At 33.0% G+C, this 16169-nt stretch overlaps 2 protein-coding genes across 2 annotated transcripts; one reads left to right on the top strand and one right to left on the bottom strand.

The window, feature by feature from the left end:
- The first annotated feature begins 250 nt into the window (after positions 1 to 250).
- Positions 251 to 2126, top strand: LOC107645890 (Chaperone DnaJ-domain superfamily protein). Its single transcript, XM_016350026.3, has 7 exons — positions 251 to 587; positions 693 to 764; positions 837 to 874; positions 965 to 1044; positions 1232 to 1315; positions 1420 to 1528; positions 1678 to 2126. The coding sequence occupies exons 1-7, from the start codon at positions 351 to 353 to the stop codon at positions 1817 to 1819; spliced, it is 762 nt and encodes a 253-aa protein (XP_016205512.2). The 5' UTR covers positions 251 to 350; the 3' UTR covers positions 1820 to 2126.
- On the bottom strand, positions 2050 to 6848 carry LOC107645889 (mitogen-activated protein kinase kinase kinase NPK1). The gene is made up of 17 exons (XM_016350025.3): positions 6268 to 6848; positions 5966 to 6007; positions 5607 to 5672; positions 5398 to 5508; positions 5230 to 5310; positions 5070 to 5147; positions 4874 to 4956; positions 4636 to 4720; positions 4464 to 4564; positions 4197 to 4236; positions 3959 to 4015; positions 3833 to 3879; positions 3590 to 3743; positions 3254 to 3487; positions 2826 to 3157; positions 2681 to 2745; positions 2050 to 2513 (listed from the first exon to the last, which is right to left on the bottom strand). Exons 1-17 carry the CDS (start codon positions 6571 to 6573, stop codon positions 2410 to 2412), a joined length of 1986 nt encoding a protein of 661 aa, XP_016205511.1. The 5' UTR covers positions 6574 to 6848; the 3' UTR covers positions 2050 to 2409.
- Positions 6849 to 16169: the final 9321 nt, after the last annotated feature.

Here is a 16169-nt window from a genome sequence, read left to right as displayed (position 1 = left end):
TCTTTAGGCCCTTGTTTTAGGGATTGATCCTTTCAAATTTTTTTCTCATTTGAGAAAGTACTCACCATATATTTTGTAAGTGAGATTAAGAGAAAATATAAAAAAATATTAAAAATTAAAAATTACAGTCTACACCTTGAAAAAAAAAATGTAAGAGTCACGAAAAAAAGTGTAAGAGTCACGAAAAAAAAATGTAAGAGGATCTATTTTCTGTTTTACGTAAAACTTTAGAATTGTTGTTGAACACGAATTTAGTCCAAAGTTAGTTTCACGAATCTTGTAGACCATAACAAATCTAAATTTTAAGAAAGTGGATGGAACTATTGTGGCCACAAGAGTAATTGAGAATAATGGGTTCGTGGTTGTTGAGTGGCTTAACATTAACAGCAACCCCGACCTCAATTACCATTTTACCCTTTCGGAAACACAGTTCTCCGTTCATTCCGAGGAAGCAAGCAAGAAGAATTAGTTACAGTTGCAGTTGCAGAAGCAGAGATGTTCCTCTTTCCACTGCTTCAGCTTATGCAGTTCTTGGACTTCAACCTGATTGCTCCACCACCGAGATCAAAGCTGCTTTTCGATCCAAAGTACAAAACACCAGCATCAATTCTCAGAAACTAAAAAATATTTTGCATTCTTATCATAATTCTATTACTCACTCATGTTTTTCTGATTTCTCTTCTTTAAAAAAGGTTAAGCAGTTCCATCCAGATGTTAACAAAGACGGTGATTCCATGATTCGCCGTGTAATTGAGGCGTACCAGGTGCTACTACAATTTTCCGCATGATACTCACGTATTCATAGTATTCATTTTTCTAACTTCATATTGCTGCAGATACTTTCCAACTGCACCCGATCAGAAATTATTGAAAGGTGATTCTTCTTTACCTCCGTTTCCATAATTTCAGATTCCGCTATATGCATTCAGCTTGTAATGCTAACGTTTGGAATTGCATTTTGTAGGGAATGCTTAGATCCATTTGATGCACCAGAGTGTGAAGCTTTTGATATTTTTGTTAATGAGCTTCTCTGTGTTGGCAAAGGTAAGGTGCTCGTACAAATCATAACTCATCCTCCTAATTATCTTCTTAATTTTTAAATAAGGAAGATTTGGAAAAATAACATATATATTTGAATTTTTACTCGTTAGAAGAATAATAAGATGATTAGGACTCCTAATCATTACTCCATGCAGTAATATTTAGCATCTTATGAACAATTTTTGTGCAGCATGTTCAAGTTCATGTGTGCAAAGAGCACCTCATGCATTTTCGTTTGTCTCTTCAACTGGAACAGCGCGTGCATCTTCTCAAGGTTGGCTTCTTCTACTGTTCATTCTTCTAGTTTCAAAATGTCTTTGGGTAAACAACATTATTTTCATAATTTTGTAAAATCCATTTTACTCTACAATAATTTAGGTCATGGTGATGATTATCAAGTTCAATGTGCTGTCGGACAATGCCCTAGAAATTGCATTCATTACGTTACCCCATCACAAAGAATTCTCTTGGAGGAGCTACTTGACAGGTAATTAAGCTTAGTCGTCCAACAAAAACTGTTCTTGGCGATACTCTCTAGCACACGTTTCCATTAACGTGCTTCAAATGGTATATAGGTTCTAGGCTTTATTGTATCCATTCCATTAATTTCTCATACATTTATGTTTGATGTTGCAGTATACTAGAAGCACCCTACGATATATCGGCTGAGGCAGACTTACTTTACTCACTTATCACTAAAGCTAAGTTTGAGAATAACCGATTTCAAAAACCTAAGAAGCAACCCAAAACCTCAACCCAGCATGTTGAGTGGTTTTAAATTTCAGCAGCAACTCTGTCTAGGGTGTGATTATGAGTTGAGCTCTTGAAGGGAAAGGGAACGAGAAAGAAGAGAGACTTCAAAGAGTAGAAAGCATTCTCATTCCGCTTCTTCCTTTCAAGATTCCAACTTGCAAATGCATTTTCATTCCCCTAAGCTATGAGTCTATCAGTCTATGACAGTGGATTTGGTTATAGTTGATTCGTCTCAAATAGTGAATACTACTACTACCGATAGAAGGCATTAGTTCTGATTATTTCTATATTCATATTAATAATACAATTGGGCATAAAACTTGAGACGAGCATCCATCTCTCTCGACCCCAAAAATAAAGTAAAATTTTCAAGCAACACTTCTATAAAAAGCTTTACATGCCAGAACAACACGGACAAGCTCAAGAGCACTTGGGAGAGCAATCGAAGCTTCTCAGACACAAAAGGATCTCAGCATGTGTAGAATGGCAAAAAGACATATATAACTACAGCATTAGTAACCGCAACAAAACTGCAGCAACACTTGCATTTGCAAGCACAGTGATTTTATAAGAAGCATTCACGGAGGCAGCATGAACGCTCTTAACACAACAATCTTATTTGCTGGGAGAAGCAAATCGTGTCCGCTCTCTCTGCCGATGTAAAGCTCTATCCTTTGGTGAAGAAGTCTTTGACCCCACCCCTGCTTGGCGCCTCCATTCTGCAATCATGTCCCAGTAAATAAATAGATTAGATATAAATTAAAACATAGCCTCTTTTGTTTGTTTGGTTCATCCAAATTACTTTTCAATTATGCACGATTGACAAATTGCACAAATACTAGATAATAGCAAAATCTTCTAACAACAAAGTTAATAAACTTCTAACCTCGTTTTCTTTCAAGCTCCTGGTCGAGCTCTTCTTTCCACTCTCTCTGTTTCGAAAAGCTTAAACTGAAAGTAAAATGTCTAGAACTGAAATTACTTATTTATGAAAATTATTGAAGCTAACAAAAGCAAAGCAAAGTATTAACCTTGGGCTACCAGGTTCCTGCTGGGAGTCAACTATCAGCCCTTTAAATTCATTAAGGGGAGAAGATGGAAGGTCCTGTGAACTATGATCATTTACATTGCCAACAGTTGATGCGGACCTGCCATTACTTCCAGGACTTCCAGTATTGTCAGCTGCTTTAGATGGAGTGCTTGGTACCCGACTTGGTGACCTACTCTTAGGAGGTAATTTCAAAAACTTCCGAGAAGCAGTTTCATCACTTGTTCCATCAATCACACTTGGTGAACAAGACATATTTAAACTGTTGTAGAACTCCTCATATAAAGGTGTCTGCAGCTTCTTCAGTTCAAGAGCCTGCCATAAAAGCAAACAGTCATCACTCAGCACAGCATTTACTGTAGAAAAGATAGAGTGCAGAAGGACTAACTAGATTCCAACCAGAAACAATACCTTCTCATCCAAAAAAGCTTGAATTTTTGACTCCGTGAGCTCATCATCTTCCTCTGATAGAGATGGCACGCTTGGAAAGGAAAAATCTTTCTGCTCCTTGTTATAATCCCCTAAGTGACCAAGTGACTTATCATTTTCATCTGTGCCAAAACTGACTCCTTTATGTTCCAATTCCGGACTTCCATCAAACTTACACACCCAATCATCAGAGGGATCTGACATCAGGTTGAAGCTCTACATTTATTTTTTCAGGAAAAAAGGTTACTTAGGTTATGACTTTCATGGGAAATAAATACTATCAACTACAAGAAGTGACATGGATCTGAAAGTATTCACCTCAATATTTTCTGAGATCAAAGGTTCGTGTTTGACATCATTCTGAGAGAACTCCTCGTCGTCATCAATCATACACATGTCATCATCATCGTTGCTAATTCCCCATAACTCTTTATTTCCTGAGTCCTCAAGATTCAAATTTGAGCAACGAAGGCTAATTGAAAAAATAAAAATGGTCAACATGGGCCAAAGAAGCAACTGCAATCTTACAAGTCCAGAGAAGAATATCATTTCACTACTTACAAGGATTCAACATTTGGAGCACAAGAAGATGAAGCTTCCAAATTTTTCTATGAGAAGAAAAAGTAGTTTAATTGGATTAACAAATATACATAGTGTTTATACCCAACAGTCATGCATAATACATACCACGACAGTAGATGAAACAGGAAGAGAATCCATAGGTTCACCAGTAACAAAGGGATGCTGCACCCAGTAAGAAACTCAGTTAATCTTATCGAGAACTGAATATTTGAATGCAAAACATTGATATTAATACAACACATTCCACTAGTTATAGATAACAGTAACTTAAATGAATCAAATGTCCACTTCAATAGTGCAGCTTTCTTGGGCGCATTCAGAAGAGAAATGCTCATAGAATTACCTGCAGTAGTTCTGATGCCGATGGCCTCAAATATGGTTCCCTGCAAAAGGATAATGTATTTATCACAACCCAAAAACTAACATTTAGAAAGGAAACCAAATAAAACACCTTTATCACTGAGAATGTATTCTTTTTTTTTTTTTCCCAGGTGATAAAACCCAGCAAGTACATTTTGAGAATAAAGAATTTATTAGTCATTCACACTAAGAAATAAAGTAGAATTAATTTGGATAGAGAGAAAGCAGAGAAGAATAAAAATAAACATACTTCTGCAAACATTTTAGCAGAAAATCTTTGGCTGCAACAGAGAGATGATCAGGGATTGGCGGATGAGACTTAGTTGTCCCTATATGGAAGAGAGCAGCAACCTGGTCCAATTTTTCAGTAGATGTTCAGAGAGCACCTCAAACAGAATATAATGAGTCAAAATTTGGGATACCTCTTGTTGGTATTGTTGGCTCCAGGGAGGCTTTCCAGTGGCCATCTCAATCACAGTGCAACCCACACTCCATATGTCAGCAGAGCTGAAAAGGCATCAATATCAATATACACTTGCATAGAAAAACTGAAAAATTATATATATATATGACCAAGGACCTTAGTACGGTATATAGGAACAAGGAAGTTCCTAATAGTATATCAAAGGTAAAAAAAAATAAAAATAAACTCGGCCTTACAAGCTATGTCCAGTCTGGAGAATAACCTCAGGAGCCATCCAATATGGAGTACCCTTCATAGACTTGGCACCCGAAATAGTAGCCTAAATCAAACAAAGACGCTTCTTCAACAAATACGCAGATACAAGATCCTTACAAAGTCAAAATAGTATATCTAATAGAACTATAGTAGAGAAATAGAGAAGACTTGGATTACCAGCTCAACAACTTGTTTGGAGGCCCCAAAATCTGCAAGTTTAATGCAACCTTTATTATCTACAAGAATGTTGGCCCCCTGAAATTGATTACAAGTGAACATTAGTCACTCAAAAAAGGAGATCTGACATGCTAATCAATGATACTACAAGAAAAATCACCTTAATATCTCTGTGCATTATTCCATTTTTGTGCAAGTACTCAAGTCCAAGCAGCAACTGCTTTGTGTAAGTTCTTATGACCTGTTAAATGAATTAGTGGAAATATAATATCATATACGTATGGCATATAAAATTACCCAGTACACTAGTTTGGTAGATACAACTTACTGCCTCAGGGAAAGCTCCGAATTTCCCCAACAGTGATGATATGGATCCACCAGGGACAAACTCCAGGAGAATATTTAAGGTGTCCTCCTCTCTAACTGTACCCAAATATCTCTACAGCACAAAAAGAAGTTATTCAGTCAAGAAAAGAAATAGTTTGGGTTAACTAACTGATTTATCAATTTCTTCCACCAATAGAATATCATACTCACAACAATGTTGGGATGTGAAAGATCTTTAAGAAGCTTAACTTCTTCCTCGAGCTCTTTTACATGAGCCTGTTAGCATGCAAAAGGTTAATCAAACAACAGCACAAGGAGTCAGCTAATTTATCAGGATCTCAAATAGTATGACATCCCAAAATATTATGATTTATGAGAAAACAAATTTGTTTTCCCATTACTTCAGGTTAATACCGGTATTGAACCATAGTAGTAAATAAATAAACATCTATAACTCTCAAAATTTTATGTTTATTATTTGGAAATGTATAACAATTGAGTCGCATCAAATTGCTTTAGTTGATGCAATCAGAATCCGTGGCAAATGGAACTCAATCAAGACAACGAACCTGTGCCTTCTCCTTCGAAGCACTACTCGCTGCAATCAAAACCTGAAAACCCAGACAGGAAAACGAAATCAATTCAAGTGTTAAATCTAAAAAATGAAACGAGTTCAAATAGAAGTGCCGACAATTTCAAGAAGTGATTGAAACAAAATATCAGTTCCTAAGAAACAGAGAGCTAATCATAAGACAAAATGAAAATCCACTTTAAAATCAACAAGATGCTAGCAAAGTAAAAATAAAAAACAAAAACCGAAATTAGCAACAAAGCGAAAAAGCAAAGGAAGAATGAAGGAAAAGGAAGCGACCTGTTTAACTGCTAAAAGTTCTCCAGAATCGAGATTCATTCCAACATAAACTTGGCCAAAGGCGCCGCAACCGATCAACTCGCCCTTGCGCCATCGGATCGTAGGCGGCGGCGGAGCAGCAGCAGCAACGTCCTTGGGAATCGGCGGCAAGGACGGTGGCGACAGTGAGGGCTTAGAGAAGACTCTGGAATTGCGTATACAGTAACCGATCTTATCAACTAGGGTTCCTCTCAGCGAGTGCTCTTCGTTCTCAGGCGAAGCACGGAACACCAGCGATCGCCGAACTGATCCGAATATATCTTGCATTTGTGTGATCTCTTCTCTCTGTCTCTCTGTCTCTAAATCGGCGGTGATGAGTGATGAGTGAGAAGTGAATGCGGTGAAGGGTGAAGAGTGAAGAGTGAAGAACGAGAGACGTTGGCTCCGGCGAAGAGAGAGAGAAGAGCATAGAGAGAGGAGGGAAAAGGGGTTGCGGATTTCTCTTTTCAAATTTTAGTGACTTGCGAATGGAATAACGTCAATCTTTTGGGGCCGTTTTGTTAAGTGTAGAGTGCTACTTGGACTTGTTTGTTAATTTGTACAACTTCTTTTACCTTTTCAGAACTTTTTGTAAAATTCATCATTGTTTTTGACTTAGATTGTCTATTTTTACTCATTTACTGCTTTTAAATTTTAATACTTGAGTATTAAACTAATTTGAATTAGTTAAATGATAAATTTATTCATCTACTTAAGTAAGTATTGAAGGTTCGAATTTCACTTTATGTATGCAATAATTTATTAGCCAACGACAAACTCTTAAATAAAAACATAAAATTTAGATCCACGATGAATTAATTTTTGGCCTATTAAACTAAAAAATATTATAAACGATGAAAAAAAATAATACTCGAGTATTGATGAGGTTTTTTTTAATGGATTTATTAATTTGTATGTAAATCCGTATATTTAAATATAAATTGTTATTTGTAATTATATAATCAGAATTGTTTTCAGTAGAAAATGAAATACGATATCTGATGTTAAGAAAATTACCTCTACACAATAGTTAATCACTAAATTATGATTAATTTTGTGTTTTTATCTCGTATTGAATAAAAATATCTAATCCACAGGTTAAGACGAGACGCTAGTATTAGTAATAATATTCGATTTAATTATATTTTTTATGATATATAGTTTCTCAAGAATGACTATATTTAATATGAAGTTAAAAAAGTTACTTCATATATCTATATAAATAGAGGCTTAACAATTACACAGAAAAAACATTCCTCTTTCCTCTCCTCTTTTCTCTCTTTATTATAATACTCTTTTTATACACTACTAACACTTCTCTCTCTTTTAATATAGATACATAAATTATTCCTATTATAATGAGATTATTATTGGCTAATATTAATACTTGTGTTTTCTACTTCCACTTTTATTTTATATTTATTATATCTTTATTATTTATTTTACAACACGTTATTAGCACGAGATTCTAATCAAATTTTTAGGAAGACCCAGGTAACAAATTTTCATTATGTCGAAGTTCTCTCATCTTAAATTCAATGCTCTTGATATATCTGGAAACAATTATTTATCATGGATATTAGATGCTGAAATTCATCTTGATTCAATGGATCTTGGAGATACCATTAAGGCTGAAAATAATGCATTCCAGAAGGATAAAGCCAAAGCCATGCTTTTTCTTCGTCGTCATCTTGACAAAGGATTGAAAAATGAATATCTCACATTAAAAGATACAGCAGATCTTTGGAAAGACCTTGAAGAAAGGTATAATCATCAAAAAATGGTGATACTTCCTCAAGCCCGATATAAATGGACGCACTTGCGTCTGCATGATTTTAAATCCATAAATAAATATAATTCTGCAATGTTTCAAATCACCTCATGAATGAAATTATGTGGGGAAAAGATAACTCATCATGATATGTTGGAGAAAACTTTCTCAACCTTCCATGTCTCGAATGTACTCCTACAGTAGCAGTATCGAGAAAAAGGGTTTAAAAAATATTCAGAGTTAATTTCTTGTCTTCTTGTTGCTGAACGCAACAATGAGTTGCTCTTGAAAAATCATGAAACGCGCCCAGCTGGCGCTGCCCCATTTCCTGAAGTAAATGCGGCAAATTACCCCAGAAGCGGTAAATGACAAGGTTTTAATAACAAGAAAAATTATGGAATGAAAAGAAATTATATTCAAAAGAGAGGATCTCACCAAAAGTGGGATAAAGAAAGAAATATTGGGTAAAATAAATCAACAGAAAATAAGTATTTCCGTTATGGTGGAAAGGGCTATTAGTCACGTACCTGTCGTACTCCAAGGCATCTAGTCGATCTTTACTAGGCATCTTTGAAAAAGGATGACAAAGGAAGGAATCAAATTTTGTTTCAAATGATGCTGAAAATTCCACCACTCATTATGATGTATCTGATTTCTTTGAGGACCCTGAAGGAAATATTGGTCATTTGATCAATGATGGAATAGTTTAATATGTAGGATTGTTAAGTATCTATGTAAATAAATAATGTAAAGAACTTATTGTTAAGTTTTATTTAAGTTTTAAATATGATGTATATAAATAATGAAATATTAATGTTTATGAATTTTGAAATCATTAAATGTGTCAACTTTTAAAATAAAATTTTAGTATATGACATTATGTGCAGTGTTTCTTAGAAAAATAATTCCAATCAAGAATTCAATTTGACTGTGCATGTATTGCTACTCATTTTATTATTATTTATCTTTGAAGAAAATGACAAAGATATATAATGAAGATGTATGCCTTGCGGATAGTGCAAGTTCGCACGTCATTATCAAAAGTGATATATATTTTACTCATCTTGTGCCAAAAGAAGAATATGTTAATACTATTATTGGCTCAGGCAATGTGATTGAAGGCTCCGGAAGAGCTATAATTTTGTTTCCCGGAGGAACAAAATTCATAATAAATAATGCACTATTGTCTACTAAGTCTCTGAGGAACTTATTGAGTTTCAAAGATATTCACCGAAATGGATATCATGTTGAGACAATGAATGAGGGAAATCATGAGTATTTATGTATCACAACTCATGATTTAAATAAAAAGGTTATATTAGAAAAGTTGCCCTCACTTTCATCTGGGTTATATTATACCAAGATTAGTACAATTGAATCACATGCCACTGTAAACCAGAAGTTTACTAGCCCAAATGAATTCATAACTTGGCACGACCGATTGGGTCATTCGGGAACAACTATGATGCGGAGAATTATTGAAAACTCCCATGGACATTCACTAAAGAACCAGAAGATTCTTAAATCTAGTGAATTTTGTTGTGCTGCATGTTCTCAGGGAAAGTTAATTTTAAGGCCATCACCAGTAAAAATTGGATTTGAGTCCCCTGAATTCCTAGAAAGGACTCAAGGTGATATATGTTGACCTATTCATCCACCATGTGAATCTTTTATATATTTTATGGCCCTAATAGACGCATCTTCGATATGGTCACATGTGTGCTTATTGTCTTCTTGCAACCTGGCGTTTGCGAGATTACTGGCTCAAATTATTCGATTAAAAGCACAGTTTCTAGAAAATCCAATTAAAGCAATTCATCTTGATAATGCTGGTGAATTTACTTCCCAAGCATTTGATACTTATTGTATGGCTAATGGAATAAATGTTGAACATCTAGTAGCTTATGTTCACACACAAAATGGGTTAGTAGAATCACTTATTAAACGCCTCCAATTAATTGCTAGACCCTTACTTATGAGAACAAATCTCCCAACCTCGGTTTGGGGCATGCTATTTTACATGCCACAACACTTATTTGTTTGAGAGCAACGAGTTACCATCAGTTCTCTCCTATGCAATTAGCTTTTGGCCAGTAGCCAAATGTTTTCTATTTAAGAATATTTGGATGTGCGATATATGTTCCCATTGCACCACCTAATCGCACCAAAATGGGACCCCAAAAAAATTGGGGATATATGTTGGATATGATTCTCCCTCTATAGTGAGGTATCTTAAGATACAAACTGGAGATGTATTTAAATCCCGATTTGCGGATTGTCATTTTGATGAATCAAAATTTCCAATATTAGGGGGAGAGAATAAGCTTCCTAAAAAGGAACTTAATTGGAATGCATCATCATTGATGCATTTAGATCCTCGATCAGGGCAATGTAAACTAGAAGTTCAAAAGATTAGACATTTGCAAAGAATAGCAAATGAATTGCCTGATGCATTTTCTGATACAAAAAGGATATCCAAGTCTTATATACCAGCGGAAAATGCCCCAATTCAAATTGATGTCCCAATTGGACAAATTGCCACCGAAGCAAATACACGCCAAAAGTGAGCAGGCCTATCGGTTCCAAAGACAAAAATCTTCGAAAGAGAAAAGAGGTAAATACTATTCCTGTTGAAAAAGACATAGTAAAGACACCTGCAGTTGTCCAAAATTCTGATATAGTTTTAATGCCAGAAGACGTTCAGGTACCTGAAAATTGTGAAAATAACGAGATCTCGATAAATTATGTCTTTACAGGAGAGAAATGGGACCGAAATAAAACAATTGTCAATGAAATATTTGCATATAATGTGGCATTGAATATAATGTATGAAAATAAGGATCTTGAGCCAAGATCAGTCGAAGAATGTCGATAAAGAAATGATTGGCCAAAATGGAAAGAAGCAATGAAGGCTGAATTAGACTCACTTGCAAAATGTAAAGTCTTTGGACCTGTAGTCCGTACACCTGAAGATGTAAAACCTGTTGGATACCGATGGGTATTTGTGAGAAAACGGAATGAGAAAAATGAAGTTGTGCGCTACAAAGTCTGACTTGTGGCACAAGATTTTTCACAAAGGCCCGGTATAGATTATGAAGAAACGTATTCCCCTGTAGTGGATGCAATAACATTGCGCTATTTGGTCAGTTTATCTGCATATCATAAACTGCATATGCATTTAATGGATGTGGTAACAGCCTATTTATACGGCTCATTAGATCGGGATATCTATATATGAAAGTCCCTGAAGGACTAAAGATATCTAAACCATCCAATGAATATTCGCAACGGTTATACTCAGTCAAATTGCAAAGATCTTTATATGGTCTAAAGCAATCTGGACGAATGTGGTATAATCGTCTTACTGAGTATCTGGCCAAAAATGGATTCAAGAATGATGATATCTGTCCATGTGTTTTCATAAAGAAATCTGCATCTGGATTCATTATAATTGCTGTGTACGTTGATGATTTAAATATCATTGGGACTCTTGAAGAGATTCCAACAATTATAAAAACTCTAAAAGAAGAGTTTGAGATGAAAGATCTTGGAAGGACTAAATTTTGTCTCGGCCTGCAGATCGAGCATATAAAAAATGGGATCTTTATTCATCAAACAACATACACAGAGAAGATCTTGAAAAGATTTTATATGGATAAGTCACATCCCTTGAATACCCCAATGATCGTAAGATCTTTGGATGTGGAAAAGGATTAATTCCGTCCTAACTCCTAAAGAAGAAAATGAAGATATCCTTGGTCTTGAATTACCATATCTTAGTGCCATTGGAGTACTAATATACCTTGTTAATAATACACGACCTGATATATCATTTGCTGTGAATTTATTAGCAAGGTATAATTCATCTCCAACCAAAAGAAACTGGAGTGGAATCAAACAAATCTTTTGATATCTTCATGGAACGGTTGATATGGGGTTGTTTTATCCCTATGGATCCAAGTCACCATTAGTTGGCTATGCAGATGCTGGATACTTGTCTAATCCATATAAAGGGAGATCCCAAACATGATATCTGTTCACATATGGTGGTACAGCTATATCATGGAGGTCCACGAAACAGACAATTGCAGCAACATCCTCTAATCATGCTGAAATACTAGCGATTCATGAAGCAAATCGCGAGTGTTTTTGGTTCAGGAGTTTGATCCAATATATTCTGTTATCATGTGGACTGATTGATCATAAGATAGCTCCAACTGTCCTGTTTGAAGATAATACAGCATGCATTGCTCAACTTAATTGTGAATATATCAAAGGTGATAGAACAAAGCATATTTCTCCCAAATTCTTCTTCACTTGTGATCTTCAAAATCAAGGGACAATTGATGTCCAACAGATCCGCTCAAGTGACAATCTGGCAGATTTATTCACAAAGTCACTCCCAAAATCCTCCTTTAAAAGATTGGTACATGAGATTGGGATGCGTCGATTTCGAGACATCAACTGATGTCGACAAGAGGGGGAGACTGTACTCTTTTTTTCTTGGTTAGGTTTTTTTTTCCTTGGGTTTTTCTTTACAAGATTTTTAATCAGGCAGTCCATGTCACAAAGGATATTGTACTCTTTTTCCTTCACTAAGATTTTTTTCCATTGGATCTTTCTTTAGTAATGTTTTAACGAGGTATAATCCTAAATGGTCATCCAAGGAAGAGTGTTGTGATAAGGATACTTTATCACACCTTACGTGGATGCCCATTTTTCATGATATATAGTTTCTCAAAGATGACTACATTTAATATGAAGTTGAAAAAACTACCTCATGTACGTATATAAATAGAGGCTTAAGCCTCCAACAATTACATAGAAAAAGCATTCCTCTCTCCTCTCTTTACTATAATACTCTTCTTATATATTGCTAACACTTCTCTCTCTTTTAATATAGATACATAAATTATTCCTATTATAGTGAGATTATTATTAGCTAATATTAATACTTGTGTTTTCTACTTCCACTTTTATTTTATATTTATTATATCTTTATTATTTATTTTACAACATCCTTAGAATTTTGTTTACCATTATATTTCATCTTGTGCGCATCTTTATAAATAATTAACAATTAGATTAAGATTCGCACTATACGCGAAAAGGATTAATCTTATTTAGGAATATATTAGATAATATATAAATTAATATTAAATTTAAAAGTTAATTTATAAAAAATATTTTACAATACATTTATTTAATATAATAATTTATATATAATTTAATAATATTATTATTCAAAAAAAGATATATAAAAAAAACGTTTTAATATAAATAATAATTATCTTTAACCGTTATTTTATAATTTAATTAAATAATAATATAAATTAAATTTAATTGATTACAAAATTTAAATTTTGTCTAATAATATATAATTATTAATTTAAATTTTATAATAGTTGATGATAAATGATAATTTAAAATAAATAAAAATATTCAATTGAAATTTATTCACCTGATTTTATATCATTATTTTTTGTTTTTATTTTTTAAATAGTTACTTTTGTTTTTTTATATCTTGTTTTAGGTTATATTTAAATATTATGGTACAATAATAAAATTATTAGATAAAATACAAGTATGAATATTATTAAAATTTTGATAATCAAAAACAATATTTAATTTTTTAATTTTATTTTTTATGAATCATGATAACATGTATTTTCAACAATATTGTTACAACTAAATTATATTAAAAAAATATAAATTGTTGAAAGAAAAAAAAAGTGATATATAGACGACAAAGACATTATATAACTTATGAATACAATTACAGAAAGAAATAGAAAAATTAATGAATACAATCACACAATCACCTAATACATACGTTTAGCAAATTAAAAAAAAAAAAAAAACTATGGTCATAAACCAAATTCTAGTTGTGCAAAAAAATAGCAAGAATGGAAAGGGAGAAAGAGAAAGAGGTATGAAATTATGTGAGAAGAGATAAAGAAAATGTGTGAAGTGGATGTTGATTTATATAGTAAATATAAAGGTTAAGTACAATTTCGGTCCCCTAAGGTAGGGGCTGAAAATTCTTTTCGTCCCCAACCTTTTTTTGCTTAAAAAATCGTCCCTAAGGTTTAACTTGATTTTAAAATTGTCCTTCGCACTAAAATACCCTTCCCCTTCCCCTTCCTCACCAAAATCAAGCAAAAGCAACAATAAAACAACAACACCAGCAGCAACAATAATAAAATCAGAAGCATAAAAATCAATGTAATCAGAAGCATAAAAATCAATGTAATCAGAAGCATAAACAGAAATTAGAATCAGAATGAAATAGAAGCATAAACAGAATCAGAATGAAATAGAAAAATAGAAGTAGAAGAACAATCAAAAGCAAAACAAATCAAAATCAGAAGAACAATGAAATCAAAGAACAGAATCAGAATCAAAAGCACAAAAATAATGAAATCAAAATCAAAATCAGAAGAAACAGAAGCAGCAAGGCTTTTCAAGGGATTTGTCAATGAAAAATTAATTAGAGGGATTTGTTGCTGGATTTCATTGGTCCAATCCTGTCCTCTTGAACAACAACAACAAAAGGCGACTGGCAATCGAGCGAGAAGGAGAAGCAGAAACGGCGAGTGGCACGCGATGTCCACCCTTGTGGATCTGCTGGCGTCGACGTCGAGGAGCAGCGGCAAGATCCAGCGACTGAATGACGGCGAGCAGCGACGGCGAGCAGCGACGGCGAATGTCCTTCCCCTTCCCATCCCCACCTCCTTCCCTGAAACCCCCCCGGCGTGATTCCCTTCCCCTGTTGCCCAGCCCTTTAACTCGTTTTTCTTTTTTTTATATATTTTTTTAATTAGGAGTAATTTAGTAATAAAAAATTAAAATTTTGGTAAAAATGACGATTTTAAAACTATGTTAAATTTTAGGGACAATTTTGTAAGAAAAAAATATTGGGGACGAAAAAATTTTTTATCCCCTACCTTAGAGACCAAAATCGTACTTAAAGGAGAAGAGAAGGAATTAGATTTTAATTAAATTTATACCTATTAAAAAGAATTAACATTAACATTGAAAGTAATAGTGTAACCTACATAAAAATAAAGGGTAAAAAAAATATGAAAAGTTAATATTAAGAACGAATCCTATAATATTATAAAAAGACGGGTTATTATGATGAGATAAAAGTAACATGAGAATCCTATGTCATAATGCAAGATAGAAGGTTATGTCACCTAGAGAAAAAAAAAATCTTATGTGGTAATAGAGAGTAAAATCAAATGTTTAAGAATAATTGTGAAACTACTTTGTGCTCTTTTTTAATATATTATAATAAATAATAAAAAATTTGATTGAAGTTTTTTCACTTGATTTCATATAATTATTTTTTATTTTTTAAATAGTTAATTTTGTTTATTTTTTTTATCTTTTTTAGTTTATATTTAAATACTATAGTACAATGATAAAACTATTAGATAAAATACAAGTATGAATATTATTAATGTTTTGATAATAAAAAATGATATCTAATTTTTTTATTTTATTTTTCATGAATCATGACAACATGTATTTTCAACGATATTATTACAATTAAATGATATTAAAAATTTAAATTTTTGAAAGGAAAAAGAAGTGATATATAAGCGACAAAGATAATACATAACTCATGAATACAATTACACAAAGAAATAAAAAAAACTAATTAATACAATCACACAATCATCTAATATATACGTTTAGTAAATTAAAAAAAATAAAAATAAAAACTATGGCTATTAACCAAATTCTAGTTGTGCAAAAAATTAGCAAGAATTGAGAGAGATAACGAGAAAGAGAAAGAGGTATGAGATTATATGAGAGGAGATAAAAAAAAATATGTAAAATGAATGTTGATTTATATAGTAAATATAAGAATGAGTGATGAGTATGAAAGGAGAAGCGAAGAAATTAGTTTTGAACTAAATTTGTACCTATTAAAAAGAATTAACATTAACATTGAAAACAATAGTATAACCTATATAAAAATAAAGGGTAAGAGAATATAAAAAATTAAGGTTAAAAATGAATCCTATAATATTATATAAAGATAGATTATAATGAAAAGATAAAAATACAATAAAAATTCTATAGCATAATACAAAGATAGAAA

Source organism: Arachis ipaensis, chromosome B6 (assembly GCF_059453495.1).
Source record: "Arachis ipaensis isolate K30076 ecotype BB chromosome B6, ASM5945349v1, whole genome shotgun sequence".
Taxonomy (NCBI): domain Eukaryota; kingdom Viridiplantae; phylum Streptophyta; class Magnoliopsida; order Fabales; family Fabaceae; genus Arachis; species Arachis ipaensis.
The sequence above is the reverse complement of the archived record's forward strand: the minus strand, read 5'-3'. Positions and strand labels throughout refer to the sequence as shown.

Excerpts from the sequence above, each read along its gene's own strand:
- LOC107645890 (XM_016350026.3), top strand. The coding sequence starts at position 351 with ATGGGTTCGTGGTTGTTGAGTGGCTTAACATTAACAGCAACCCCGACC. Across the intron at positions 875-964 it reads CGATCAGAAATTATTGAAAG|GGAATGCTTAGATCCATTTG; the intron begins GTGATTCTTCTT and ends TGCATTTTGTAG. Across the intron at positions 1,045-1,231 it reads GCTTCTCTGTGTTGGCAAAG|CATGTTCAAGTTCATGTGTG; the intron begins GTAAGGTGCTCG and ends ATTTTTGTGCAG.
- LOC107645889 (XM_016350025.3), bottom strand. The coding sequence starts at position 6,573 with ATGCAAGATATATTCGGATCAGTTCGGCGATCGCTGGTGTTCCGTGCT. Across the intron at positions 5,311-5,397 it reads TCGGAGCTTTCCCTGAGGCA|GTCATAAGAACTTACACAAA; the intron begins GTAAGTTGTATC and ends TTCATTTAACAG. Across the intron at positions 4,016-4,196 it reads CGGCATCAGAACTACTGCAG|CATCCCTTTGTTACTGGTGA; the intron begins GTAATTCTATGA and ends TACTGGGTGCAG.